Source organism: Anopheles darlingi, chromosome 3 (assembly GCF_943734745.1).
Source record: "Anopheles darlingi chromosome 3, idAnoDarlMG_H_01, whole genome shotgun sequence".
Classification (NCBI taxonomy): Eukaryota; Metazoa; Arthropoda; class Insecta; order Diptera; family Culicidae; genus Anopheles; species Anopheles darlingi.
The window spans coordinates 97185-124391 of NC_064875.1; the positions used below are offsets into that span (position 1 = coordinate 97185).

A 27207-nucleotide genomic window follows, 5' to 3' on the forward strand; every position below is an offset into this window, starting at 1 on the left:
CCTGTGTGTGCGTTTGGTTTGCAGTCAGACCTAGCGTATCTTCTTAAGAGAATTTCATATCAATTTACAAATACATCGAACGAATCATAACTTCAAAAGTATTTTTAATGAGCTATGTATTTATGATCTAAGTTTTTAAACGCAAGAAATAACATAAATATGTTTTAACACACGGTATTCATTAATGTTGGATTTCGCTTGATTAAACTTGTATCACATTTGTAAAAATCATTGAATACTGTTATTGTGTTTTTTTATTTATTCTTATGTGATTTACCATGAACAAGGTCTTGAGCTTATTTATTGTCAGGCAATGTTTTAGTAAGAATGCAAAATAATACATTTTGATCGAATATTATTTCTGAATTTACAACAAATTCTGTTAGGATGGAGCAAAATGAAATTCGACCATAGAAATGACAATGCTAACAACCTCTATGAGAGCAAGGCGCGATCACTTTTCTTTTTCCACTGAAGCTACACAACCATCCGACATACGTGTATTTGTGGTATAGTTGCCACAACGCGATCTTTTCAGTTGGGGTTTCCAGGTTAACCTTTTTCTCAGTCTTTCTGTTGAACTATTGCAACTTGCACGCATCCCTGAATCGTTTGCCAAGATTCCCAGTGCGGATTCCATGAGTGAGACATTCCGAGAACAAATGCAGTGAATACATTTTTGTAATAGATTGTAAATTGCAAGAAGTTTGGCTGAATCATCAATTTGGTTAAATATGCCAGTTAATATTCTCCTGAGTGCTTCAGTTCAATCGAGATCATTTAGAATCGTTCGAGTGTCTCAATACCGACAGTGTCAGTTTTAAATGTGTTATGAGTGGAAAAAATCTATTTTGATGTCTTATAACTGATCATATCGCAAAAGAACGTGTGATCCCGTGTAGATTTGCTGTATAGAAAATATTTATTAAAAGGTTGTAGTGAAACTGACGCAGAATTATATTAGAAGCGGCACCTAAATGTGATAGCAGTGCATATTGTGAAAGTGATTGTTTATTGCAATCAATGTTGGTATAAACCATATTGATGAGATCATTCTTGGCGAAGGTAAAGATGAACATAAAATAAAACCTGTTTACCAATCCCTAGCTGCGTTTTGTGTAATGGTTCGTTAACTGCAAGAATGCAGTTTAAAGCAGCATTTTATATGTAACAGAGGCGGATCGAAGTGAGTGCAGTGAATTTTATATTTCCAAACACATATGCTTGTGAATATTGAGTACTTATGTATGTGATTCGTGTGATGAGTGGTGATGGTTGTTGTATTCAAGATGCGACTTTCATCGGCCGTGCTTATTGTGTCATGTGGATTTGTATATGGGATGTTTGGAGCCTCACTAAGCAAGTCTTTACTAAATCCAGCACCAGACGAATGCAGTTGGACCAATACCGAACACGATCACCCAACACTTGTTTGCCGCATAAGGACTATAAATAGTGAACTAGAAAATACAAACTTCAGCATAATTCATCCAGAAAACACCAAAAGTCTGATATTACAGTGCAATGATGGACTATTTTTCCAAAGCAACCTTACTCCAGGCAGCTTCAGGCAGCTTAGTGATTTACAGTCACTGTCTATCGAATATTGTAAGCTAGCAAATTTAAGTGATGGTTCTTTTCGAGGTCTAAAGAAGTTGACAAATTTAACGTTACGAACATATAACACTGAGTGGACTTCAGTCAGTTTGGACATTGCTCCTAAGGCATTTAATAGTGAACTTTCGAAGTTGAAACGTTTGGATCTTAGTGTGAACAATATTCGAAATGTGCCGGATGGTGTTATTTGTCCGTTAATCAAACTAGAATATCTTAATCTGACACATAATCGATTGCGCGATCTCACACGCTTTCATTTTAGTGCCTCATTGAGCACACGACTCTCAAAGAAATGTGGAAATTCAATAGTAGTACTGGATTTTTCGCAAAATAACATCGACAATTTACCACCAGCTATTTTTTCTGGGCTTGGTAAGCTTTCTGATTTGCGTCTGCAAAGTAACGGGCTCAACTTTATCGCCGATCGTGCTCTCGAGGGCTTAGTGTCACTATCGCGATTGGACATTTCACAGAATCGGATAACCAACTTGCCTCCGGAACTGTTTTCTGAAGCTAAGCATATCGAAGAAATTTATCTGCAAAATAATAGTCTAAACGTGCTGGCACCAGGAATATTCACCGATTTGCAACAATTACACATATTGGATCTTTCCAACAACGAGCTAACATCGGAATGGATCAACCCGTCAACGTTCAAAGGACTGCTACAGCTGATATTGCTAGACTTGTCCAATAATAAACTATCGAAAGTGGAACCAACAATTTTTCGTGATTTGAGCAATGTGCAAGTTCTTCGGTTACAGAACAACTTCATCGAAACCATCGCAATGAACACTTTCCAGGGGCTAACTGCATTACATACCCTCGTTCTATCGCACAACCGCATCTCAGCCATAGAACACTATACTTTAACCGGTCTAGAAGGTTTGGCCCTGCTGTCTTTGGACTACAATAGGATAAATCGGATCGATCGCCAAGCATTTCGAAACCAGTCCCATCTCCAAGAGTTACACCTGAATGATAACAAACTGCTTCAAGTTCCAGATGCTCTGTACGATGTCCCGCTACTACGCACACTTGATCTAGGAGAAAATCATATTAATAACATAGATCATGCTAGCTTTCGACAAATGGAACATTTGTATGGATTACGATTAACGGAAAACAACATCGAAATTATTCGACGCGGAACGTTAGATGCAATGAAATCACTGCACATCTTAAATGTATCACAAAATAGATTGAAAGTAGTTGAGCAGTCTTGTTTTGACAATAACACAAAGTTGCAGGCAATTCGACTGGACGGAAATTATCTGACTGATATTGCTGGTTTGTTCACAAAACTACCAAATCTGCTGTGGCTCAACATAAGTGACAACCATTTGGAAGTTTTTGATTACGCACTTATTCCTACAGGACTACAGTGGTTGGATATTCATTCAAACAAAATTAGTGAGCTTGGTAATTATTTTGAGATTGAGTCTCAGTTGTCCCTTAGTACTATTGATGCTAGTTCGAACCAGCTTACTGAAATAACAGGAAGTGCCATTCCAAATAGTGTGGAGCTGTTGTATTTGAATGATAACCTTATTTCAAAAGTGCAGTCCTACACATTCTTCAAAAAACCAAACTTAACTCGAGTCGACCTATTCGGCAACAAAATTACGACGCTGGATCCTAACTCTTTGCGAATATCAGCCGTTCCGGATGAGCGTGCATTGCCTGAATTTTATATAGGTGGAAATCCGTATCAATGTGATTGCAACCTTAATTGGCTACAAAATAATAACGTTGAATCACGAACTCAACCAAAGCTGATGGATTTGGACAGCATATACTGCAAGTTGCTATACAATCGTGGCCGAACCTATGTGCCACTAGTCGAGGCTATGCCAAATCAATTTCTTTGTAAATATGAAACTCATTGCTTTGCTCTTTGTCATTGTTGTGATTTTTATGCATGCGATTGTAAAATGGAATGTCCAAACCAATGCACATGTTTTCACGACCAAAGTTGGACCTCGAATGTGGTTGATTGCTCACGGGCTGGTTATTACGCCCAGCTTCCTGATCAAATGCCAATGGACTCAACACAAATTTATCTTGACGGAAACAATTTCAAACTACTCAGCAGTCACGCATTTCTTGGTCGGAAAAGATTAAAAATTCTCTTCTTGAATAATTCAAATATTGAGCTAATAAGCAACAGAACCTTCTACGGCCTTCAGTCGCTCGAAATTTTGCAGCTTGACCATAACCTTATTAGAAATTTAGACGGCTTCGAATTCATAGGACTTACTCAGCTTAAGGAATTATTGCTGCATCACAATCAAATATCTTTTGTAGGAAATCATTCATTCGAGTTCTTGCACAGTCTAAAAATTCTCCGACTCGATCACAACCGTATTGTGGAGTTCAATAACTGGAACTTACCAAGTCAAATGAATGAAATACGACTTGCCGAGAATCCTTGGTCTTGCCAGTGTAACTTTGTTGAGTGGTTTCATGATTATGTCAGCAGAAACGAGATCATCATGGACCGCCAAATGATTAAATGTTCGTCAATAACAGCGACATACGACAAGATATCCACAAATAATACGGCCAGCAACGATGTTAATAACATTGACCAATCATCGAACAATTTAGCAAGTGATTTTGCTGATGGATTCCTTATTTATCCTGACAATAGTACTTCATTGTGTATCGCTACATTACCATTGGAAAATTTGATAAACAATAATCTTGCTTCGAAGAAAACGGTTCTAACTGCGCAACCAATAGAAGGATACATTCCGTATCTCGTAGCTACATTGGTTGGGTTTTGTGTGGTAATCATCTTAACGCTAGTTTTGTTCGTATTTCGACAGGATATGCGTGTATGGTTTCACTCCAAATTTGGAGTACGATTATTTTATCATAACGCTGATATAGATAAGCAAGAGCGCGACAAGCTATTTGATGCATTCGTTTCATATAGCTCAAAGGATGAAGCGTTTGTTGCAGAAGAGCTCGCACCGATGCTAGAAAACGGAGATCCATCTTACAAATTATGTTTACATTATCGAGATTTTCCTGTGGGTGCCTACATCGCTGATACTATCTTGCAAGCTGTAGAATCATCAAGACGTACCATAATGGTACTTTCTGAGAATTTCATTAAGTCTGAATGGTGTCGGTTTGAGTTTAAATCTGCTCATCATCAGGTGCTCCGCGATCGTCGCCGACGTTTGATAGTAATTTTGTTGGGAGAAGTACCTCAAAAAGATTTGGATCCCGACATTCGGTTGTACCTAAAAACCAACACCTACCTTCAATGGGGTGACAAACTGTTTTGGGAAAAGCTAAGATTCGCACTTCCTGATGTTCCAAACAACCAGCGACAAAGACCACAACAAAATATACCCTTGACGCATACAAATCTTCGAAACAGTTATCGTCTTAGTAGGATACCCAATAACCGTTCGAATAACTTGATGATTAACCAACAACAACAGCAACAATATGATACAAGACCACCAGCAGTAGTGGCGGGTCATAGTTCCACTGCCTTGCAACAGCAATCACCAATTTCTATACCATTAAACTGCATTGGAATGCAACCACAGTCGCGTCCAAGTCAATATAAGCAATCATCTTCACAACAATCTCATCATTCGGCAACAGCACAGACGCAATTGGTTCCTTCGAATTCTGCTAGTCCTTCCCCAAGGACACTTGGCGTACATATATAAATTATCATTTCCCTTTTTGCAATGATTGAGGCATGTAACTTCGTAAACTTTTTCGGTTAGCTGGCAGAGTATGATGACAAAGTATCTGTTACGTATCGAAATACACCATTGTGCAATGAAAATACTCTACTTTAGAAACCCTTAGAGACTGTTTAGTTCGCATCGAACTGAGTTGTGGTGTTTATGTAACTACGCATAAAGTAAGGAAAAGACTATTAGATAATATAGAAACACGATATTAAATAAACAATCATAATGCATTTATGATTAAGAATCCTAGCCAATTCATATTTCATTTAGATAATGAATAAGTGGTTTCTTATTTGTGATTTGTAAAAAAATAAAAAAATTGCACTGTTCTGGTTATAAAAGATCATGAAGGATTTTGTTAGTTTACGTCACTTATGAGAGAAGGAAACAATGAGAATAAAGGTATGAATAAGATGATTATTGAAGTTGAGAACTTTTCTAAAAATATTATCAATACTATTGTGTTACAGCTTACACACAATTAACTATAATAATAACAATATCAAAAACAGTAACTTTTTTTTTAAACGTCAGGAATGAAAAAGCTATACACACTATAGCTATATGTAAAAGTGTTACAGGAAGATATAAGGTGTATTCCTTGTCTTGGTACAATATCGTTTTCTAGTTGCTAGTGTAATTCATTAGAAAATTGTTATTGCAATTATAATATGTTAGTAGCAAAGCACAATGGAAAAAAAACATTAATGTCAATCAATTTATAATTGCATAGATGCATCGTTTTTACAGATTTCAAGAATAAAATTACATAAAAGTTAATGAGAGGTTACTTAGAGGTTAGAGGAAAAATTACGGAAAAGAAAAACTATAAAACATAGTGACGAACAAGTAGTTCCTTACATATTGTTTTGGCTTTCACTTTTAAGAAATTAACCATTCTGCTTTGGTTTGTTTTAGTATTGATAGATATAATACTAGAAGTATATAATTTTTTTGATTCCTTAAAAATGTAGTAAGTGAATGGAATGAATGAATGATATTATGTAAAATATCACTTCAAGACACCTTCTAGTCAATGACAGGTATGACGCTGAATATTTACTAAACTCATGTGGAAAGATATAATTATCTTAGACAATTGTCAATCCCTAAGCCGGTTTACGAAACTCATGCTACAGGCAACAAAAAGTCAAGAGACTGACTTTGAGCTTGGAGAACTCTTACTTGCTTGCATTCACAAATATATTAAAAATTGATAACTTTTTAATTGAAATTAATGTGATGAGCACAGTGTGGAGCATATGAGTAAATAAAAAATGTTATGAACATGAAACCAGTGTAACTGTTATAAATGAGCATATATGGTCCACTACATTCACACAATAATATGATGACTCGCATTAATATATATAAAATATAAAATGCTAGCAAATGTTAGGTAGATTGATTCAATTTGCAAGAAAATGCAAGCATTCAACAATCATTCGTTCCATACTCCTCAATTCATCGGTTCTACTAAGCTACCTAGACCTGCCCTTGAAGCATGTTTTGTCTGGTACGGCGCTATTTTAAATTTAAAATACCTACAACCAATATATTTTGTACGATTCGTATTCCTTGTTCAACGTATAATGTTTTGTGGAATATGCTTTAAAAGTAAGTTTAATAAAGGGAAGGATTGTTTCAGTTTGAAAATTATATACCTTTTATAGTCACATCCGAAACGTAATTGGCTGAAAGAAGTATGAACAAGCATATCAATAAGCATACAAAAAGTCAAAAGCAGCAATCCCTCTGTTTTTTAACAATTCACTAGGCGTGCGAGCTTTTAATTAACCGCGCAAATTCGTTTCATCGCATATTTTGTCGCATTTGTTTTATTGAGGATGCTGATTTTTTTGTAACTGATATTTGTTTATGGTTTTGGTTTAACTGGAATACTGAAGTTCTGAACTTAAGCGAAAAGTACACAATTAATTATCGAAATATTTGTCAGAGGTAAGATCGTTAGTATTTCCAATGTTGTTTATTATTTCGATATAAAGCTGCCAATACTCTAATACTAGCATTCTGTGTAGGGACCAACTGTTGGAAGATTCACGCTTCTGTTCATATGTGGAAGTTCTTCGCAATCGAGGGGATTATTGATCAGATTCAAGTAGTCTAAATCATGCGGTAAGGTACTCATGTTTAACTGCATAATATTGTTATCGTGGAGGTATAATGCTTTCAAACTGGGAAGCGACTTCAAAAATACTCTACTGATATTGTTATTGGAAACAAACAGCTCACTTAATCTTAAAGGCACTTTATCGCCTGAACTCATCAAAGCCGACAGCATATTGTTTGATAAATCGATAGAGTTGAGATTGTTCATAAGACTAAAAGTGCTGAAATCGATTTTATCAATGTTGTTCCTTGCTAAATGAATAGAAATGAGTGTCGCGTAAAAGTCAGTACAGTTTAGTGAATGAGAATGGATTAAAAACGATTCGTTTTGAACTTGATTGTAATATAAGCGATACCATGAGCAAAATTTATCTTCTAGCATTTTTGTTAATCGATTTTCGTTTTGGTGAACAGAGATGTTGATAGCGTTTACTAAATTTAATTGATTGTCCTCAACGAAAATCGATTTTAAGGAAACCATAAGTGAAAATATACCAAAATCGAGATGTTTCAACTGATTACCAGACAAGAATATTTCTTCCAATTTTGTACAACATATAACATTCGGACTTATTGTCAAAGATTCTATCCTGTTGGCAACCAGGTATAGCAATGATAAAGATGAATTTTCAAGCAAGTCAAAGCTAAATGTTAATATTGGTGAGTGGGTGAGCCACAGTATATCCAACGTATGTAAGGATACCACTGATGTCGGCACCTGCGTCAGTGAGGTGTTATCAGCGCGGAAATCTTGTAGGTGATTGTTTTCCTTAAAATATATGTCACTAACATCAACGTTGTTTAATTTGACTACACTAGGCTTCATTTGACTGGGGAAAACTATTTGTTTCATATTGGAATTTTTTATCAAAACCTTCCATGGATCGATTTTTGATAATGGAACCGTCAAGTCCAGCTGATCCATAGAAGCATTGATAAAGATGAGTTCTTCAATACTGTTTGTCAGAAAACTATAATTTCTAGCAAGTTTTTCACTGTCGAGGTTATTGATGGTACACGAAACATTTCCTATAACATAAGAAAAAGGTGGTACATCGCTACTCGCGTTTGATGAGAGAGTGACAGTAATTATCCACAGTAAGCTAAAAATACGAAAAACTGTTATGTCTTCATAAAGGATTTAATATTCACTTTAATCACAACATTACCTAGCAAAGAATAACATAATGTTGCTTTAAAAAGTACAATACTAAACCATCCCAGGACCACGACTCAACGAATACGCCTAGTTGCGGCAACTAACCTCAAGGTGGGCATAGAGAGGCATTATATAGGAAGGAACGATTTCCCATTGCATATCCAACGTAAATTACTATGTATAGTGACACATGATGGGTACAAATAACTTGATTAAAATGTCATTACAAATTATAAAACAACAGTATTTCGATCATTCCTGGTAAATTAAGTTACGTTTTCTTCCCTAATGAACTTTTAATACGTTTGGTAATTTCGACCTTAAACGAGTTTATAACACACTAGCTGTAAATGATTAACTTGCATAAAATAGAAAAAAAATTAAATTAGTTTAACTCAAACTAGAGCGGGAATTTTAAAGTGAATTGCACCATTTTGAAGCGTAAATTTTCCTGCACCCGTGTCTAAGAAAAAATACATATTAAAACATTAACAAATATTAAACCTCTACATTTTATTAATATCCTTTGTGTATCAAGAAAGATTATTCGATTACTTTAATTTCGCTCATTTTCACTGAAAAGAAAAAGAAATAAGAAACATATAGAATTACAGCTTTAATATAAATATATGATGTTCTCACCTGTGCCAAAGTTATTTTCAGGGAACTTTCTACATCGCAAGTATGTAGTAGTAAGCAATATAATAATTCCCGCCAAACTACTGATAGCAATGAGCACGATGTACGGTTCCTCTAGATGTGTTTGTCTTGTTGATCTAAACTTTTCGATACAAATCAATTTATTCTCTTCATCTAGTGATGGCTCCCATCCTTCATAGCATGAGCATTTGTTAGGTTCCTGACAAATAGCTGTGTCGCTGCAGTTGTTGCAAATAGGTTCACATACCCCTGTTTTATTGGAGCTGTATCCGTCAAAGCAGTTGCAAACATTTAACGCAATACAATCACCATTTTCACAGCGATCGCAGGTAGGTGAGCATTGATAATTATTGATAAGATTATTGTAACCTTCAAAACACTGACATTTGTTTTCAACACACGTTCCGCTAAGACCTTCGCAATCACTTTCACAGATTGACTGGCAGTCGTCGTAATCATTTTTTCTGAATCCTTCGGAACAAGTGCATACATTAGGAGCGGTACAAGAACCATTATGACATCTTTTCTCACACACTGGAATACAGTAATCCAAATCATCATCTATTTTTTTTGCATAGCCCTCAAGACAATGATACATTCCGGGAGCAACACATTCAGAGTAGACGGGTAAATAATTACAGATAGGCAAGCAGCGTAACTGGGACGACTCATTCCACGATAGAACCATAGATTCATCCTTCACCAAGTTATATCCTTCGTTGCATTCACATGTATTAATAGATGCACATACCCCATTCGTACAGTCTACCACCTGTGGATCACAAGTTGGTAAACAAACATTTGAATTTTCAAGATGTGTTTCGTGTCCTTCATGGCATTTGCAAACGTTAGGAGCAACACAATGTCCATTTTCGCAAGGAGGATCACATATAGGGGTGCAAATATGTGGGCTATTTATAATTGCTTGAACGAATCCGCTTAGGCATTCACATTGATCATCCTCGTTACAGCGCCCATTAACACATGACGGATAACATTCTTTTTGACAGCTTAGTTTTTTGCTAGCTCTATCCGAAGTTAAAGTATAATTATCATCACATTGAATTACATTAGGAGCGATACACTGACCATTGTGCATCTCAATAAACTGAGAATCACAGAAAGGAACACATTGGTCGAAACCAGATGCATTAAAGGAGCTCACATAGCCATTATTACATGCACATTGATTAGGAGCTACACAAGTGCCATTTTTACAGGGGTTATGGCAAACTGGCAAGCAGTTATGCATTTTTATATTTTCACTGGAGTAACCTTCTTGGCATACGCATTTGCTAGGCTCCACACATACACCGTTTTCGCAAGGGGGATCGCATATGGGAGAGCAATGATCGTCGACGAATTGATAACCCTTATCGCATTGACAGTAATTCGGAAGAATACATTTACCATTTATGCAATCAACAAGGCAAATTGGTTCGCATTCAAATGCACTAGAAGAGGAGGATCGGAACCCTTCGAAACATTGACACAGATTGCGCCCTATACATTGTCCGTTCAGACAAGGCTTATCGCAGTTGGGTGTGCAAAGTGTTGCGTTAGCCAGTCCATCAAAGTTAGCAAGCAGATTGCTTCGAAAGTATCCTTCTTGACAAATGCAGTCACCATTGTTGTCACAAACACCGTTTAAACAGATTCCATTACACTTCGGAACACACAAACCAGCGTTATTTCGCTCAAATCCTTTCATACAGATACATTGGTTTGGAGCTACACAAATTCCATTTGTACAGTGACGACATGTAGGCCGGCATACTCCGCTAGTTTTTGAAAATCCACCATTACATGTACAGGTATTCGGACTTGAGCAATACCCATTTTCACAAGGTTTCGTGCAAATAGGCAAACACTCTCCGAGCGTATTGTTGTAATATCCATTGCAGCATTCATATATTTCTAGACTAGTAGTACCCAACTGTATGAAAAAAAAACAAAAACTATTATATTCGTATATTTTGTTGGTTAGAAAAAAATATATCTATGACTCACCTGACATGTTCTGTCTGTATAGAAATATGGAACTGCCCGGCCCCAGCACTTGACTTGTCCACTTCTTTGCGTTTCAAAGCTCTTGCTGAAATATGTCCTAAACGCACGAATATCAGTTATTACACTTAATCATTTATTGCACTATGCTTACTCGACACGTTTTTTACAAATTCCATTCTCTAGTGAATGAATTTGTATAACTTTAGTTGCTGAACTGAACAAAAATATCAAACAAAACGTTTTGAGCCACATTGGAACGTAAATCGTAGCTACAAATGTGATCTACTTGCTGTGCTTATCGGAATTAAACTAGCGGCTGCTGCTTCCAGCTAGTTGTAGTCAAGCCCTGAAAGCGGCCGCCTTGTGGTTATAGTTTTATCAGAGTGACATTGAAGATGCATGCCTTGAAAAATTCCTTTAGCTGACTAATTCTCTTGGCTGCCGTTTGAGACTGGACACAGAAGCCCCATTAATAGACAGCTAATCATGCTAGACGTCTATCAGTGGACAAGCAAATCAACTCATTACACAGAGAAAAAATGATGATAAGAAGATTTAGCACAATACTGGGACTGAGGAGTAGCGTATGAATCATTAGATTTAATTACATTGGTTATTTAACAATTAGTTTAACTACAATATAAATATAATTTTTATGTGGCACAATAGAATGTAAAAGAGCAAAAAAGTAAAACTATACGAAGAAGTTTGCTCTTTGATTATTGTAGGCAGGAAGCCACATCGCTATGGAATGCTCAGAGCGCAGAGCTAGAACATGAAAGCATATTATACATTTAAAAAAATGCATTCAATAATTGTGGAGGTAAATACTGCTAATTTGATAGCATTAAACTATTTTGGCGTTGTTCATCTGATAGACACATTTTACAGCTTAAATCACTCCAAAATTTCGCTACGTTCTACGCCGTAAATGAAACGACAAACTTTGGTATGCTGATAAGATTTCTCCAAAAAGCTTATCTAACAGTATTTCGATTTTGGTATGCGCCTTCTTGCGTTCACAATACCCTTTCAGAATGAGTATCCTTAGAGCAGCGCATGTGTTACACATCTGGTTTAGCTAATAAGGAGACATAGGAAAACTTTTTCCAATAAGGCACGCCATCTGTGATGGATTCAACATGTATAAATGCTACCTGCGAGTTCACATGCAGAATTTCGGAAGTTCAGTGTTTCATTTTATCACGAACCCAAATAATTGCGAAAGATTGAGATTTAACCGTTTTGTTACTACAGTGAAACCATCTGTAATAGTCGAGAGAGATTAGTGATTGGAATATTGCTATGATCTGTTGAATATACGCTGCCCACGCATGCATAAAAGAATATATAAAAAACTTACTTTATTGATTTTCACTCTGATTCATATCTTAACACATACTAACCGAATAGAAAGAGCATGTTTCAAATAAAGAGATCATAACCGACACAAATGTCTTATTTTTTTATAAATAAATTTGGATTTTTTATTATTATTTATGTTTTTTTACAATTCATCGAGTCCATCTGCTATTGATCTGTACATAGAGCAGCTACAGCTGTTCTCGTTACGTTGTATAACGACACATTCTTTCCGGTATTCTGTGCAACCAGTAGTTAATTTCTTTTCACTTGTTCTCATTTCATACAAATTGTTGTAATATGCTCCGAACTGATAAAAGCTATGTATGTATTGTATTTTAGGATTGAAACTTTGTGGCTGGTAATTTGCTTAACAATCACAAGATAATTAAGCACTCAACACATTTGCAGCACAGGAACAAGTTTCGTTAGTTTATACCTAAATTCTTGTTCATTGGCAGAACATGATCATGTTTTGTTACTCTCTGGAATCAACATTTAATCAGATGAATAGAATATTTCTATCATTGACCTTTTACATTGCTGTATTAACTCGTTGGCTTTATTGAGAGAGTGTAAATGCTATGGTTGTGTAAGGGGTTTTGTATAGTGCGGATTTAGATAATGAAACATGCAGGGGTCAGGTTTGGTAGCAATACTTCTGATTGATTGTTATTTAAAAAACCAAATCATGTACCTTTTTCTTTAAAAAATATTCCATTGGGGACAAGTTTAATGTGGCTATTCTTCGATGTTATGAGTTTTATGCATGGATATTCTGGACTGCGGTTCTCTAATATACAGAGTGTTGCACAGATTGCAAACAACCCGAATTTGAGATCGTTAGTCAAAAACTAGAAATAATCTAGTTGGACAATTCTTGACGAAAATTCTACCAAAAAATTGTACATAACGATTGCAGTGTACTATTTTGTTTGCCTTTATATCATATGCTACGTTTATCCACATATAGATTTTTGCTTTCGTGTTCCTTTTCAATTGTTTTCTTGAACCATGGATAATGAAGCTCAATTATAAATCTCAGTCATACCTATCATGGAAGCTGAATAAATTTGTCATGTAGTTTAAACAATAAAAGCTTACAAATCTAAAGCAAATAAAAGCTTGAAATTGAGATGAAATGTTCCACAATCTAGGAGGTCTAAATTCAATGTCAACTAAAATAATTTTCTTACTCATCATTTTTTAGCAAGATAGAATCACTTTTGGCTAGTTGTTTTATCGATCTAGTAATACAGCCCACGTGTACCTTTTTGTATATTATGGGTTAAGTCCTTCTAAATTTCTTATCGAAGGTAAAGATACACTATTTACATTTAATGTTTTCGTATTATTGTGATTTTCATATTAGCTCAATGCTAATCCTTCTGCGGCTGGTAACGCATATGAAATCAGATTCCGAATTAGCATATTTTTTTAAATTCGAATTAATAAATAAAACAATTGGCCCTCAAAACTTAAATGGAATTCTCTTCCAGTGTGACTAGAATTATGTATTGTTTCTATTTCTTCTATTTTGATTCTGACGGAGTATGTCATTGAGCTGCGAGTCAATCTAACCGCACAAGTTCATTCCTCTACAACATCGAAAGACATTGTGCTTGAAGGAATTCTTGTTTCAATGTTTTGGAATTCAGATGGTTTTGGTTTCATTCTTGACTGAGATTCGATTCCACTTTTGTCATTAACTCTCCCACAAGGCACTGCATGAACGACTATTTGTCGTACCAATCTGGTCGTTTCGCAGCCGTCCCGTTTTGCATCATATCACTCGATTTGGAGAATGTTTTCTTTTCTTTGTAGGTTTTAGTTAATTCCTTTTATGCATGTAGCTTTCATTGCTTTTTGTTCAGGAATGTTACAACTGCTGCGAGTGGCGTTAATTTCTTTTAAGATCTACACTTGTCATTTTCCTTGCTTTGCCCAGCTGGAATGGACGAGAAACGGTAACAGAAATGGTCCTCGAATACACACAACAATTCCTAAACCACTAGGATTTTATTCCTCTTCTTACAATGTTCTCACTCATTCCTTCAAAATATTTGTAATCTTAACCTTCAACGGCGAGGTACTTAAGATAAAGTTTCATCCGTTTAACGATAATAATAATTAGCTAACCTTATGCTTTTTAATAATCGTTATGCCCACATGGCCTGTGGCAGTCTTCTATCATTGAAATTGTTAGTGCTCGACTTGTTTGCATCAAGGGCATCCTTTATCGATCCACTTCCTTCCGGATTGGGTTGTTTTCGACTGCTGTTGTGACGAGGATGATGTTGATGACTGTTCGAATACTTGTTCGTAGGAGGTGGATTAGAAGGGCATACACCTATCGGAGACTGTGCGACTGAGCCACCGGTGATGTCGCATGTGGAGGAGATAGAATGGCTGCCATCACTAGAACCCGGAGAGGAAGTAGAATACTTAGAGCTGGATGTGCTCTCGTATGTTTCACCAGTGATACAATCGTCACCCACGTTGTATGGTTCGTGCGATGAATCTACGAGGCAGTTCGAGGGAACAGCATATTCGTGCTGTCGGTCGGTCGCTTTCCGCCCTAGTTCGTTTATCCGCTGCTCGGGCTGGTTTGGAGATTGGAGATGCTGAGTGGTGTTATATTTACAGTTACTAATCATATTATAGTTATCACAGTTTTGCGGACATTTGCCGATCGTGGCGTAGCTATGTTGCTCTAGTCGGTTGATCTGGACAGGAAGTCCCATATTCACAGGAGTCAACGTACCAGCAGTGCCAGGCGGACAACCCTGAGAGAGACGTTGCCGTCCAGTAGTGTTGTACTCATTGGCGGTTGCATAGATATTTATTGCTGGTCGTTTATTGAGGCAGCTACTCTTCTTGACGTGGGGTAGTGCTATGCGCAGTTTCTGCCAAAACTTTTTGTCGTCCCATTCTATGCACGTGTTCGTGCGCAGGTACAAACGCATATCGGCATCTAGATCTCGTTGTGGCAAATCACCATAAAGAATGATGATTAGTTTTCGACGCCGCTTCAAAACTTCGTGAATGGCACCTTTGAATTCGAACCGTGTCCACTCATTATAGAGAAAATTTTTGGAAAGTACTAGAACGGCTCGTTTAGAGCTATCAACCGCTTCAACGATCGTATCTGCTAGGTAATTATTAGTACTTAAATCTCGATAGTGCAGACATAATCGGAAGCCAACGTCGTTTTCCAGAGTTGATGTAAGGATTTGATTGACAAAATGCTCGTCCTGCAGGGAATAGGTGATATATGCATCATATAATCGTTCCTTTTCATGCTCGTTCGTAAATGTGCTGGACTTGTAGCAAAGTGCACCGATGCAGCTTGATTGGACTAATACCTTAAGTTCTTTTCGATAGCAGAAAATGCCAAAAATTAGTGCGAAAAACCCGACGAAAGCACAAGTAGCTACTAACAGCAATGGTAGCATATCTTCAATTTCTTGCGTATGAACTATTGAAGACATGCCTTCGCGAAAGGTACACTTGGTACCGTTCTTCTCTTTTAGGATACTGGTTAGATTATTGTAAACACATGAAATCTCGTTGGCATCTGCAATTTTGTCTACATTTGATTGTAGATAGACACGCAATTTATTCAAGAATCCACAATCACATGTCCATTGGTTGTTAGCAAGCGCGATTCCGACTAGGTACGGGTTAGCCGATAGTTGCCACACTTCAAAACTAGTAATACGGTTTCCGTCCAAACGGAGGACTTCTAGCTTACGTAACTCGCGAAATGTGTAATCTTCTATGTACGCTATCCTATTTCCATGCAGATAAAGCTCACGTAAACTCTCGAGAGCTGCAAACTCGAATCCATAGAGCTTCTGTATAGCGTTGTATTCCAGGTGGAGACTAAGGAGACGACGGAGTCCTATGAAAGTTGTGTTATGTATTACTTCGATATTTGAATGATTTCCATACAGTACACGCAAATTTTTGCGCCCGATGAAACTATGACCCGAGAGTTCTATTAGGTTGTTGCCATCAAGGTAAACCTCTGTTGTGTCCATGGGTATGTTGTTAGGGATATCCGTGTAGCCTGCAACTGAACACTCGACAATGTTTGTGGACCAGCTGTTGTCATGATAGCAATGGCAGTTATTCGGGCAGGTCATCTCGCAGTCACATGCGTCAAATTCGCAACAGTGGCAGAGTGCGAAACAATGTGTGCTGTAGCTGCAGAGAAAATGTTTCGGTTCGGCTTCTATTAATGCCACGTATGAACGTTCCCGATCGTACATTAGCTTGCAGTATACAGTTTCGATATCGTTGATGGTCGGATACTGGCGCGAAGTGACATGATTTATTTTTTGCAGCCAATCTATATTGCAATCGCATATAAAAGGGTTTCCTCCGATGTAGAACTCCGGGATTTGTTTTTCTTCCGGTATGGGCTGCAGCCGTAATGCTTTTACGTCGAGGCTAGTAAGCTGATTTGCGTACAAATCTACTCGAGTGAGATTCGTCTTGTGCATGAAACAGTGTGGCTCCACATGCGCTATGAAATTATCGTTCATAAATAAGAACTCGATTCTGTTTGGGATAGTGGAAGAAGAAACCCTCGTAAGCCTATTGTAGCTGACATCCAACGTTTGAAGTTGCAACTTAAAATCAAGCCCGTAACGATTAGTCAACTCAGAAAGAAAATTTTTGTGCATATCGAGCCACTGGAGGTGTACAGGTATTTGCGAATAGTCGAAATGCTCAAGCCGGTTATCGGAAATGTTGAGCCATACCAAGTTCGGCATGCTACTGAATAAGCCGTCTATATCAGTCAGTAGGTTCCCATCTAGTCGAATGGCTTGTACGTTGGTGCATAGCTCGAAGGCACCTTTCTCGATGTAGGAAATTCGGTTTCGTGCGATGTTCAAAATTTGTAAACTTGGTAGATCCTTGAATGCTTTTTGAGTAATATTTTCTATGTCGTTGCTGATCAGGCGCAATCCATACAGATTATTCATGCCACGAAACCCTGGGTCTTCTAAAACTGTTATGGCGTTTTCACCAAGATCAACAGTACGTAATAAGCGCATGTCTTTCAGAGCAAGCGGAACTTGTGTTAACTCATTTCCGTTCAAGTTCAGATCTTGTAGCGAACTGCAGTTACGGAATGCTTCCGGATGTACACCTGTTAGGGCGTTGTTATCCAAAGATAAAAGGGACAGCGCGTATAGTCCGTTTAAAGAGTAGGCGTCTAGATACTTGATTTTATTGTGCGATAGTAATAGTGTATGCAAATTATTCATTGGCGAGAATGTATCGGCCGCTATGATTTCAAGCTGGTTATAGCGTAGATTTAGTATTTGGAGTGTGTAAAGATCAGAAAAGATCTCCGACTCCAGTTTTGTAATTTTGTTGCTCGCCAGATTGAGCAGAACCAATCGTATTAGGCCAGCAAACGTGCCTCGATTAACCCAAGCCGATGTAAGTTGATTCATTGATAGATCAAGTGCTTGCAACTGCTCCAGCTTTGTGAGTAATCCGGGAGAGAGTACGCTTATGGAATTATTCTGCAGGTAGACCTCTTGAACAGTTTGCGCTTGATCCTTAAATAGGTCTGTTGGCAAAGCAACTATTTTGTTAGAGCTCATATCCAACACTACTAAATCCTTCAATCCTTTCAGGGCCTTCTCACCCACCATCGAAATTTCGTTGTCATGGATCTTTAGCACTTTCAATCGCTTGAGCATTCCGAAGCCTGCTGGAGGTAAAAGAACAAAGTGGTTTCTTGACACATCCAATTCCTCAAGATCGAGAGAGCAACTAAATGGCTGTGTGGTTGAGACGGATATGTTTCCGTCCTTACCATCTTTAAGCTCTCGAAAGCCCAAGTCATTGATGTCTTGCAGTCGATTGAAACTGATATTTAATGATCGGAGGCCACTCAACATGCAGAATAGATGCTCAGGTAGGGACCAAATGTTATTCATGCTTAAGTCAAGCATCTCCAGGTTTCGTGATTCCGTGAATGCATCTGATTCGATGTCTAAATTGAGCTCGGGCCAGTTGATATTGTGCGTACGAATGGTGAAGTTGCGTAGTTCGCTTAATCCACTTAACACATCCCTCGAAAATTTGGCGATCTTACAATATTCAACAGAAAGGCGCTTGAGCCGCCCGAGATGAAGAAATGATTTGGGTTGAAGTTTGCTGCGGACTTGAATTGCATCGTTGCAATAAATCGATAAAGCGGATAAACGCTCCGATTGTATCACCGTGAAGTTGGTGTGATCTAGCTCACTGTTCACCGTACGCAAGTTGCACACCAAATCGACGTCATTTCCGGGTAGCACACGGTACTTGCAGTCATCCGGAGAATCGTACCGTATTGTATTTCCAGACTCCTCCGGTCCTGCCGGATAGTGGTATTGCGAGTCAACCGAATCATACTGCAGGCTGTAATTGACCTGCACGCAAACGAGCACTAGTAATACCGGCAGGAACAACTCAGTGATCATGTTGTGGTTCCACGTCATACAAAACGATGACTAAATCGGTCACCCACTGATTCGAACATGTATACACTGTTTTAATATCATGAGCATTTATGCACAACTAGACAAAAAAGATACATTTTTCATGTACCGTGTGACTGGCGTTATAGGTTTTATTTGTGCTCATTTTTCACATTACACTCGCTGTTGTCTGCTTTTTTGTATTCCAAAATAGGAAATCATCAAGATTACACACATATATTTCAATTTACGACACTAGTACGATGCACAGAAAATTGGTGTAGGTAACTGTTCACATCTTCAACAAATGCTCAAAGGCTGTAGGCTGCCTTCAAGCTGTACCATACATAGAACATTTTTTCCAAATATACAGCACTAATTGAAAAACCTCGTCACATTGTTCTGCTCGTCACATGAAGTGATATTGCTTCCAGGATACTAGCTTGTTTTGTACCCAACATCAAAAACCAACACGCACACAAGATCCCAAATCGCGTATGGAAGTTTGTGCAGATTCTGCTCAGGCTCGTATTGAAGTTAAAGTCTGTTCTATGTTGGATAAAATTCCTCTGATGGTAAAGCGTGCTTTGCACAGACGCAGATGCCGAATGAAAACCGATCTTTCTATCCAAACATGGAATCCTCGAGAGATTCTCACGAGGCGCACCATTCACATACACTGCTGACCGCACGCACACGTATTTTGTTTTATGTTGCCTTCTCTTATACTTTTATGCTAGTTTATGCTCTCTTCATCTAACACCGCAGCATATTCGAATCGAACTCACTACTACAAATGCAACACGCCAAACTCACATTTCCGGTTTTCTGGATCATCTCTTTTCTCAGAGAAGAGTTGAGAGAGCGTAACTCTACATAGTTTTACTTCACAGTGTCGAGTTCACTTTCTACCGAGATATTGCTGCTTCCAATGTCCATCTTTTTTTTCTCTGCAAACACTATCTTCAACAAATGCATTTTGGTTTATTCTGTAAAAAAATGTGAAAAGTTTTATGTTGTGATCAAACTATCAACACCTAAAATTATTAAAAATGGCATGAGTTCTCCATATTTAAAGTGTGCTGTTCGTAAAAGTTTAGTTAATCCATATTTTTGATAACTATTTAATCATTTTTTAAATCCTATCACACATGTGACAATCATAAACAATTTCTTCAAAACATGATTTTTTTTGGGGTTCACTAATATCTAACATTTTACGTTGTTTTACATAAACATGGACAAACCAGAATTGATATTTGATATTGTATGTGTGGCAGCTCAATATCCTTTGTGTGTTCGGAAATCTTCGTGCTCGGAATATCGTAAAGCGATTCAAAACTTATCGAACGAGAAATGGTATTGCATAACCAGTCTAATATTTCTTAATAGAACCTTTTTAGCCTAACAAAGTCTACTTTGCTTAACGTATTTTAAAATGCCATTGTAGATCATTAGTTATCGCAATCTCAAGGCATATCATGGAGATGAAACTGTTGGAAATGGACTATTTCTAAGTTTAAAATTTCTCTTCATCCTGTCTTTTCTTTTATATTAACGTTCAATAAGCCAAAGCATTTAAAAGATATAATTTTGATACTTTGATACTATGATTTGATGAGACCACATATGGCTATGAGACCACATATATCAAAAGATATCAACTAATAGACATAATGTTGGATGTATTTCAAATCCCAAAAAGATTAAAACAAAACATGATGAGGTTGTCCATCAAACTAACAAAGCGAATAAATAACCAAATTGAGAATTATTGAGGAATAAGGAAAGTCAAAAACAAGGGATTGATTAAAAATCCTTTATCATTGAAATTTTGACGACTCTGCATCATCAAGCGTAATATGCCGAAGGATAACAACGAGAGAATGACTAAAATTACAACAACTGATGAGAGCGACAATTATTGCTTCGTCGTTAAAAAAATGAAATTCGACAAATTAATAATTAACTGTTCTATAAGTTCTAAAAGAATTCTAATCGGTTCATAAATATGCTATGTAAAACATTGTCAGAGATCATAACATTTATCTTGCACGATTGAGTAGAAACAAACCGACCTAGGTATAAAGCATGTTCTTATGTTTTTATGATACACATTTAGTCATCTAACACGTCGCTTCCACATAGCCGAAAGACGTGTTACCTCAATGACAACGAAATGGTGCTAAAAATTTAAGCGATAATTAAGTTTAATTTGTGCTCGTGTTCTAATTACACTCTCGATTGTTCGTGAATGCTATTGTAACAATGGGCCCCGTCCACTACTCAGTAGCATATGCAATAATATGCTTCAGTGATGATAACGAAATAACTTCAGAATGATATCGTTACCGAGGGAGTATTCATTCTCAAGTATAATTACCTAAACAGACCTACTACAGACCCATCAACACGTTTAAATCGAAAGCCGGTGCCTAGTTATTAGTTTGTAAGCTGCAAGGGCCTCTATTTTTTAATCCTCAATTTTTATACCTACATTCTATTATTAAATAATGTTGTATGTAATGATGTTGCATGTAAACGATTGTAAGCAATTTTTATCAAACCAAACAATAGTACCTTAGTGTAATTAAAATCATTGTCGAACTCAATATTTGTTATCTTAAACTTCTCAGTTATGGTTTTCTTAATTCTTAATCTAACATGATGTGTGCAGAGATTTTCTGTATATAGAACTATGATTGTGGTATTTATGATTAAACACATATCATTAATGGTACCATCGTAAAAAAACATTAAGAGAGAACGTTTAATAAATTGAATGCATCATTGTTATGACAAAACTCGACTACCAGTTTTGGGCATTTGCCAATCCGGAATCTTCATCAGTATCAACTCATTAGTACCGAGTTCAAATTGCGAGTGTCACTATTTAAATGTTAAATGCTTAGGAAAAATATTATCCTTCGATCTAAAATAATTTACACACATTTTTTTTTCTCCGCGATAATATTGATATTACACAAGCTAAACCTAGATAATTGGCAATGGCAGTTGCTTGTAGCCGGATATCATCTGTTAATATCGTATATCTAGGCACGTAACATATAAAATGTATAAAATTAGTTATTTTTAGATAAAGCGGAGAGTCCTTGAGGTATACATTTCTTGTTTGCAAAGAGCTTCAGTTATAGTCGTTAGCCAAAAGTCCCTGAAGCAATTAATAGATGTTTCCCCTTTTCTCACTTATTTCGTGAAAGAGGGGTTCCCTCTAGCATCACAAATGTATAATTCACCGATGTCATGGCATCCAAACGATATCATGCAACTCTTATTTTTTCGGTTCGCTTTTCGTTGATTTGATATTTTTTTCACTTTAGTTATTTTATAATACGTATAATTAAATTTTGTAAGAGTGATGCCAAGAAGCTGAATCAGCAATTAGCTATATAGTTGACACAATAATGGCACACAAACACACACACACACACACGCACATACGCACACACTATATATATAGAGGAACTAATTTGCTGTAGATGATGTGATGGTAATCAAAGGCCACGCATTGAAACTCTCAGCAATTATTTTTCACGAAATGGGTAGATGAAAGTTGCAAATATGCTGCGGAAAAGCACCCACTTACAATCCCCCTGTTATATCAGAACACTTTTTCCTATCACGCCCACCCTCGATACAACAGAAATTACTGTACTGTTCGAAAATTCTTGAGTACACTAGCTTCGTGTGAAAGCATCACAGAAAGTGTACCGAGTAAAACGAGCGCTCTCTCGAACAGTGGCGTTTTGTTAAACTCAACTGCAAATTATTCATTCCAACAATTTTGCGCAGGCGCACATCAGAACGTTCATTTTGTAAGGAAAGCAGCCTTTAAGGATAACATTTTTCATAAACCGGAATGAATTCCTTCCTATCTTCGAGAAAACACGAATGCAATGCTTCGTCTCCAGCCTTTTGGAGAGCCATATCACTTACATATTCTTGTTATATCGACCGCTCCTACCAAAGACCTAGTAGATCGCGATACTAGCAGCTGGAGCAAGTGCTAACATATTTGGCTCTCCCTCTTTTCCAATTGTCACGCATTCATCTGAGTTGTCTTCAATCACATGTGAGAAGCATTCTTTGATGTTGGGTTTCAATTTTCCACCATTGATTCAATTATGATTACGTTCGTTCGCTCAATCATTTATGCGTTCACTCGTTCTCGCTATCGCAAACACACCTTAAAGAAAAAAAAATTGGGCAATGTCGCATATCCTGCTAAAGCTACGACGTAGAAAGACTATATATGCGACATAGATATGTTATAAGTACAATGAACATTGGAAAATATTATATTTATAGAAAAACAAGAGTGTTGCAAGTTAAGATTGGCAATTCATGCCGAAATAATTTACATTTAACTCATGATTGTTCAGCAACCATTCGTAAAGTGTGACGAAAAGTAAATGCCACTGCTTTTATGCAATTATAAAGCTCTAATACCAACTCTAATTGTTGTCTTATGTAAAGCGACCATTACAGCGATAAAACAAATTCTCCAGCATCAATTATACTAATGCTCAATAATTTAATAGCAATTTTTGTTTAACCTTTTCAAACATTCTACTCATAAAACCAGTTGGTTTATATCTCATGAAAAAAATCTTTATGATACGTTTACAATACTGCTAGGATTATCTATGCACTATTAGTGGAATATAGTTTAGTTTATTTGTTATTTAAAAATGGTCACTGTAAATTGTAAACACTTAGAAATGAATAGATCTCATTTACCTATAGTTGATTGTCAAGCTGTTATACATATTTGAAATGATTCGTATACAAAAGAGTAAAACTCAAATACCAATATACGAATCAAATGAATAAAGGCATCGTGAGTGCGTATCTCGGGAAATAAATTATTTTCGAAAAATGATTAAAGCAGCACCTTCGAGTATTTTTAACTGAGCCGTGGCTGATAAAAAGTTGAAGGGTGCCTTATTCAACTCAACGAAGTGGAAGATTGTTCCGGATTCTCTTCTGTCTTCAACTGTTAACACCAGCGGTGTCATTTTTGTTCTGTTTATCTTTAATCTCGTAGATGAAACTGGAATGTTTATTTTTCGATTCCATGCTTAAATCGCAAGAGCTTCTGTAGGGGTTGTAGAAAGATTTTCTTTATCCATCTGAAATGGAAGCAACTTAGCATAGAAATAGCATTTATTTTGGGAAATCTCAAAGAATCTCGTAATAGACTCGAGGATATTGGTATGATTTTTGAATTAAATAATTTTTAATTTTATTTTTTTAAAGAATTTTTCAAAAGTATTTCATATCAAAAACAAACTACGCAATTGCCTTCCAGGAATGGCCTTACATAACATATAGACCTAATAAACTAAACAAGTTGTACGCTTAAACTGTATTAACTTAATAACTTGGCATAATTTTGCAATTCACTAATTGTATCATTTAGTATGTTCTCTAGTTCTTCTTCGCCCCCAATAATTAAATGATCGGCAATTGCACCAATCTGTAGCCTTCCATTAGTTGTTAAAACAGTTAACCCGAAAAGGTTACCTTCAATATTTGGGACCCAAAAACAAGCGTCCAGGAGATCGAATCCGCCAACAGAAACATTTTTCTCCAACGCAGGAATGTTAGAAAATGCTATAGAAAATTTGCTTCTCGCGAATATTATGCGCATGACTGGAACAGGCAGTAAAACAGGTAGGTATGAAAGACTCCAGTAGGTTGTCTGCAAGATATAAATATAATTAACAAGTAAACATAATGGATGAACTTGTAGCAGAATCTCGTATTCATACCAAAGCGTTCCCAGAAGAAAGCACAGCGTCGCTTTCCTTTTTCATACTAAATAGTTGTGCTAACAGCTCCAGTGTATTGCGGGGGGAATTTGGAACCGGCAGGCATCCTATAGGAAGTGTCTGAAACACGGGCGACGAACGATTATACAACCGAACAATTTTGGATTCTCGCTCAAAACGGCGCATAATACTAATAGTAAGGAACGGAATATTCGTCATTTTCCGCTTGCAATGGTTTCGTAAGCTCATAGCAAATGCCAGTAGAAATACGTCAGTAAAACTACATCCTTTCATTAATCCTTTTACTTTTTTAATCGTTTTTATCATTGATGGTATGATCATGTCTAATTCGGCATTAGAGTCTTCTCGCACCCAGTACGTTACTTTACGTTCACTGGGTTTTGGACCATAGAAGATGTTAGCTTCACGTTTGAAAAATATTTCATGAATCAAAAACCTGGGTGCAGTAAAGAACACCTGCCAAAGCTTACGCCAACCAACGGTAGGCATTATCGGCAGCTGGCTGTCTTTATCTGGATGAAACGTAGTTGCAACATCACCGTGTTCAAATTGATGCATAGCAACCTGATCGTTGTCAAGGAAATCGTTGCATAGCAATCGGAACATTGCAACACCATCTGCAATAGAATGATGATATCTGAAAATAACCTTTAACATAACAGAAATGTTAAAGAAATCAAACTTGTCATTGACGAAAGCTATAAAATGGATTAAAGATAACTCACTGGAACCATAGACGCATTGCCTTGCCGATAATAAACTGGTTGCTTTCCGATAAGAATCTCCCAAGATGCATTTCCTTTGCATTCCTGAGTACTCATTGAACCTATCAGCCGACATAGATCCTTCCGTGACACTGCTTTCATATTTGGCAACGTATCTAGTTGACGTATATGATGATCGAACGACACTTTATGATCTTGTAGCCAAAAGTAATAGCCCCATTGCAGACACCGTTGCCAGAACATTTTTTCGTAAACTGTTCCTTTCAGGTGATGTTCCATCCGTTTGCGTAGTGTAAGCGAAATTTCATTGCTGGCGTTTGTCGATGACTTCATATCAAATAAAAGCAGAACGTTTGCCATTGCTTTCGAACTATTGGATTGTACAGCCCACACCACATCCATTCCTTCTAACAATCCTCGAAACGATGCACCATATCTTATGACTAACAATGCTTTAACAATCTGTCGGTGAACTTGAAGGACGATCAGAATAACAATTATCAAGGGTGAACTTAAGACAACCCCTATCATTAAAACACTATCAACTAAACAGCATGGTAGAAACCATGTTCTACCAAAGTTAGACATTTCTTATAGCCCAGTCGTAGCAACGAACAAAGTAAAACTGGTGAACAACATTCGTTTGCTTTGCACAAATCCCGTTATCACGTAAGTTGCATACTGATACGTGTGACACGTGCCAGTATAATACGAATAATGTATGTGTAAATATGAATGTGATTTTCTTCGTATTGGTGTAGAAATTTAACACCTGATTTGCTTTGTTGTTGCATTCAAGGTCAGACGGTACTATTCGTTTTCTGATCTGTTCTTATCTTATGTTATCTGGTGCATGAATCGTTCTCAAAGAATATCTCACAAAAAAAAATCAAAGATTCACAGATTACGCGAATGAAACGTTTTAAGGGGGGGCTTCGGTATTTTATTTTAATTCTTCGTATTTACTTTTTACAATTTTTTATGAGTGCTTATCCTTTCAAAAGTATTTTTTGAAATTTTGGGATCAATCGAAGCAAAACTGACAAAGATATTGATTTTTGAATACCCGCCTTTCATCCACGACTCAAAGCATCTCGCAACTTTGAATCGCGATTACCAAAATCTGCGTTTTCAAAGTCGGTGCCCATCGTAGCTTGAGAACTACTGGACCGATCGATTTGAAATTTTGAACATATAATCTGTACACTATTTGCCAGGTAGCCCCGTCGAGTTTTTATAAAAAATGGTTGATACTTTTTTTTAAATATTTTTTTTAATTATGTAAAGTGTCGTTGTTTGAGGCAATATCGAAAAAAGCATCACTTTTTCAAATTTAAAAATCTGCCAAAAATCGAAAAATGGGAGATTTCACAAAAACTCGACGGGGCTACCTGGATAAACTTATAATCTAACAAAAGAAGATTCATTTGAATATATCAGCACGTGGCTACGATAGGCACCGCAAAAAGTACATTTTTGCTAACTAGCCTTTCTAGATTGGATGCCATGAACGTA

General features: G+C 36.9%; 5 protein-coding genes across 8 annotated transcripts; 1 reads left to right on the top strand and 4 right to left on the bottom strand.

Annotated features, from left to right (window-relative positions):
- The first annotated feature begins 690 nt into the window (after positions 1-690).
- LOC125956709 (toll-like receptor Tollo) lies at positions 691-7154 on the top strand. The gene has a single exon (XM_049688820.1). It carries the CDS (start codon positions 1272-1274, stop codon positions 5310-5312), a length of 4041 nt encoding a protein of 1346 aa, XP_049544777.1. The 5' UTR covers positions 691-1271; the 3' UTR covers positions 5313-7154.
- Positions 7155-7309: 155 nt separating this feature from the next.
- On the bottom strand, positions 7310-8543 carry LOC125957273 (leucine-rich repeat protein soc-2 homolog). Its single transcript, XM_049689865.1, has one exon. It carries the CDS (start codon positions 8395-8397, stop codon positions 7366-7368), a length of 1032 nt encoding a protein of 343 aa, XP_049545822.1. The 5' UTR covers positions 8398-8543; the 3' UTR covers positions 7310-7365.
- A 37-nt stretch (positions 8544-8580) lies between these two features.
- Positions 8581-11751, bottom strand: LOC125957272 (von Willebrand factor D and EGF domain-containing protein-like). Its single transcript, XM_049689864.1, has 4 exons — positions 11453-11751; positions 11302-11398; positions 9274-11227; positions 8581-9206 (listed from the first exon to the last, which is right to left on the bottom strand). The coding sequence occupies exons 1-4, from the start codon at positions 11551-11553 to the stop codon at positions 9175-9177; spliced, it is 2184 nt and encodes a 727-aa protein (XP_049545821.1). The 5' UTR covers positions 11554-11751; the 3' UTR covers positions 8581-9174.
- A 1028-nt stretch (positions 11752-12779) lies between these two features.
- LOC125957271 (toll-like receptor 6) lies at positions 12780-23269 on the bottom strand. Of its 4 annotated transcripts, XM_049689863.1 has the most exons (3): positions 22759-23269; positions 15162-20140; positions 14985-15081 (listed from the first exon to the last, which is right to left on the bottom strand). In XM_049689863.1, exons 2-3 carry the CDS (start codon positions 19170-19172, stop codon positions 15079-15081), a joined length of 4014 nt encoding a protein of 1337 aa, XP_049545820.1. In that variant the 5' UTR covers positions 19173-20140; positions 22759-23269; the 3' UTR covers positions 14985-15078. The 4 variants fall into 4 exon arrangements, with proteins under 4 accessions (XP_049545816.1, XP_049545819.1, XP_049545817.1 ...); XM_049689859.1 differs by having other exon boundaries at positions 12780-20140; XM_049689862.1 differs by having other exon boundaries at positions 12780-20140; positions 22755-23269.
- Positions 23270-24221: 952 nt separating this feature from the next.
- LOC125957089 (uncharacterized) lies at positions 24222-26306 on the bottom strand. Its single transcript, XM_049689515.1, has 3 exons — positions 25693-26306; positions 24947-25615; positions 24222-24876 (listed from the first exon to the last, which is right to left on the bottom strand). The coding sequence occupies exons 1-3, from the start codon at positions 26278-26280 to the stop codon at positions 24544-24546; spliced, it is 1590 nt and encodes a 529-aa protein (XP_049545472.1). The 5' UTR covers positions 26281-26306; the 3' UTR covers positions 24222-24543.
- Positions 26307-27207: the final 901 nt, after the last annotated feature.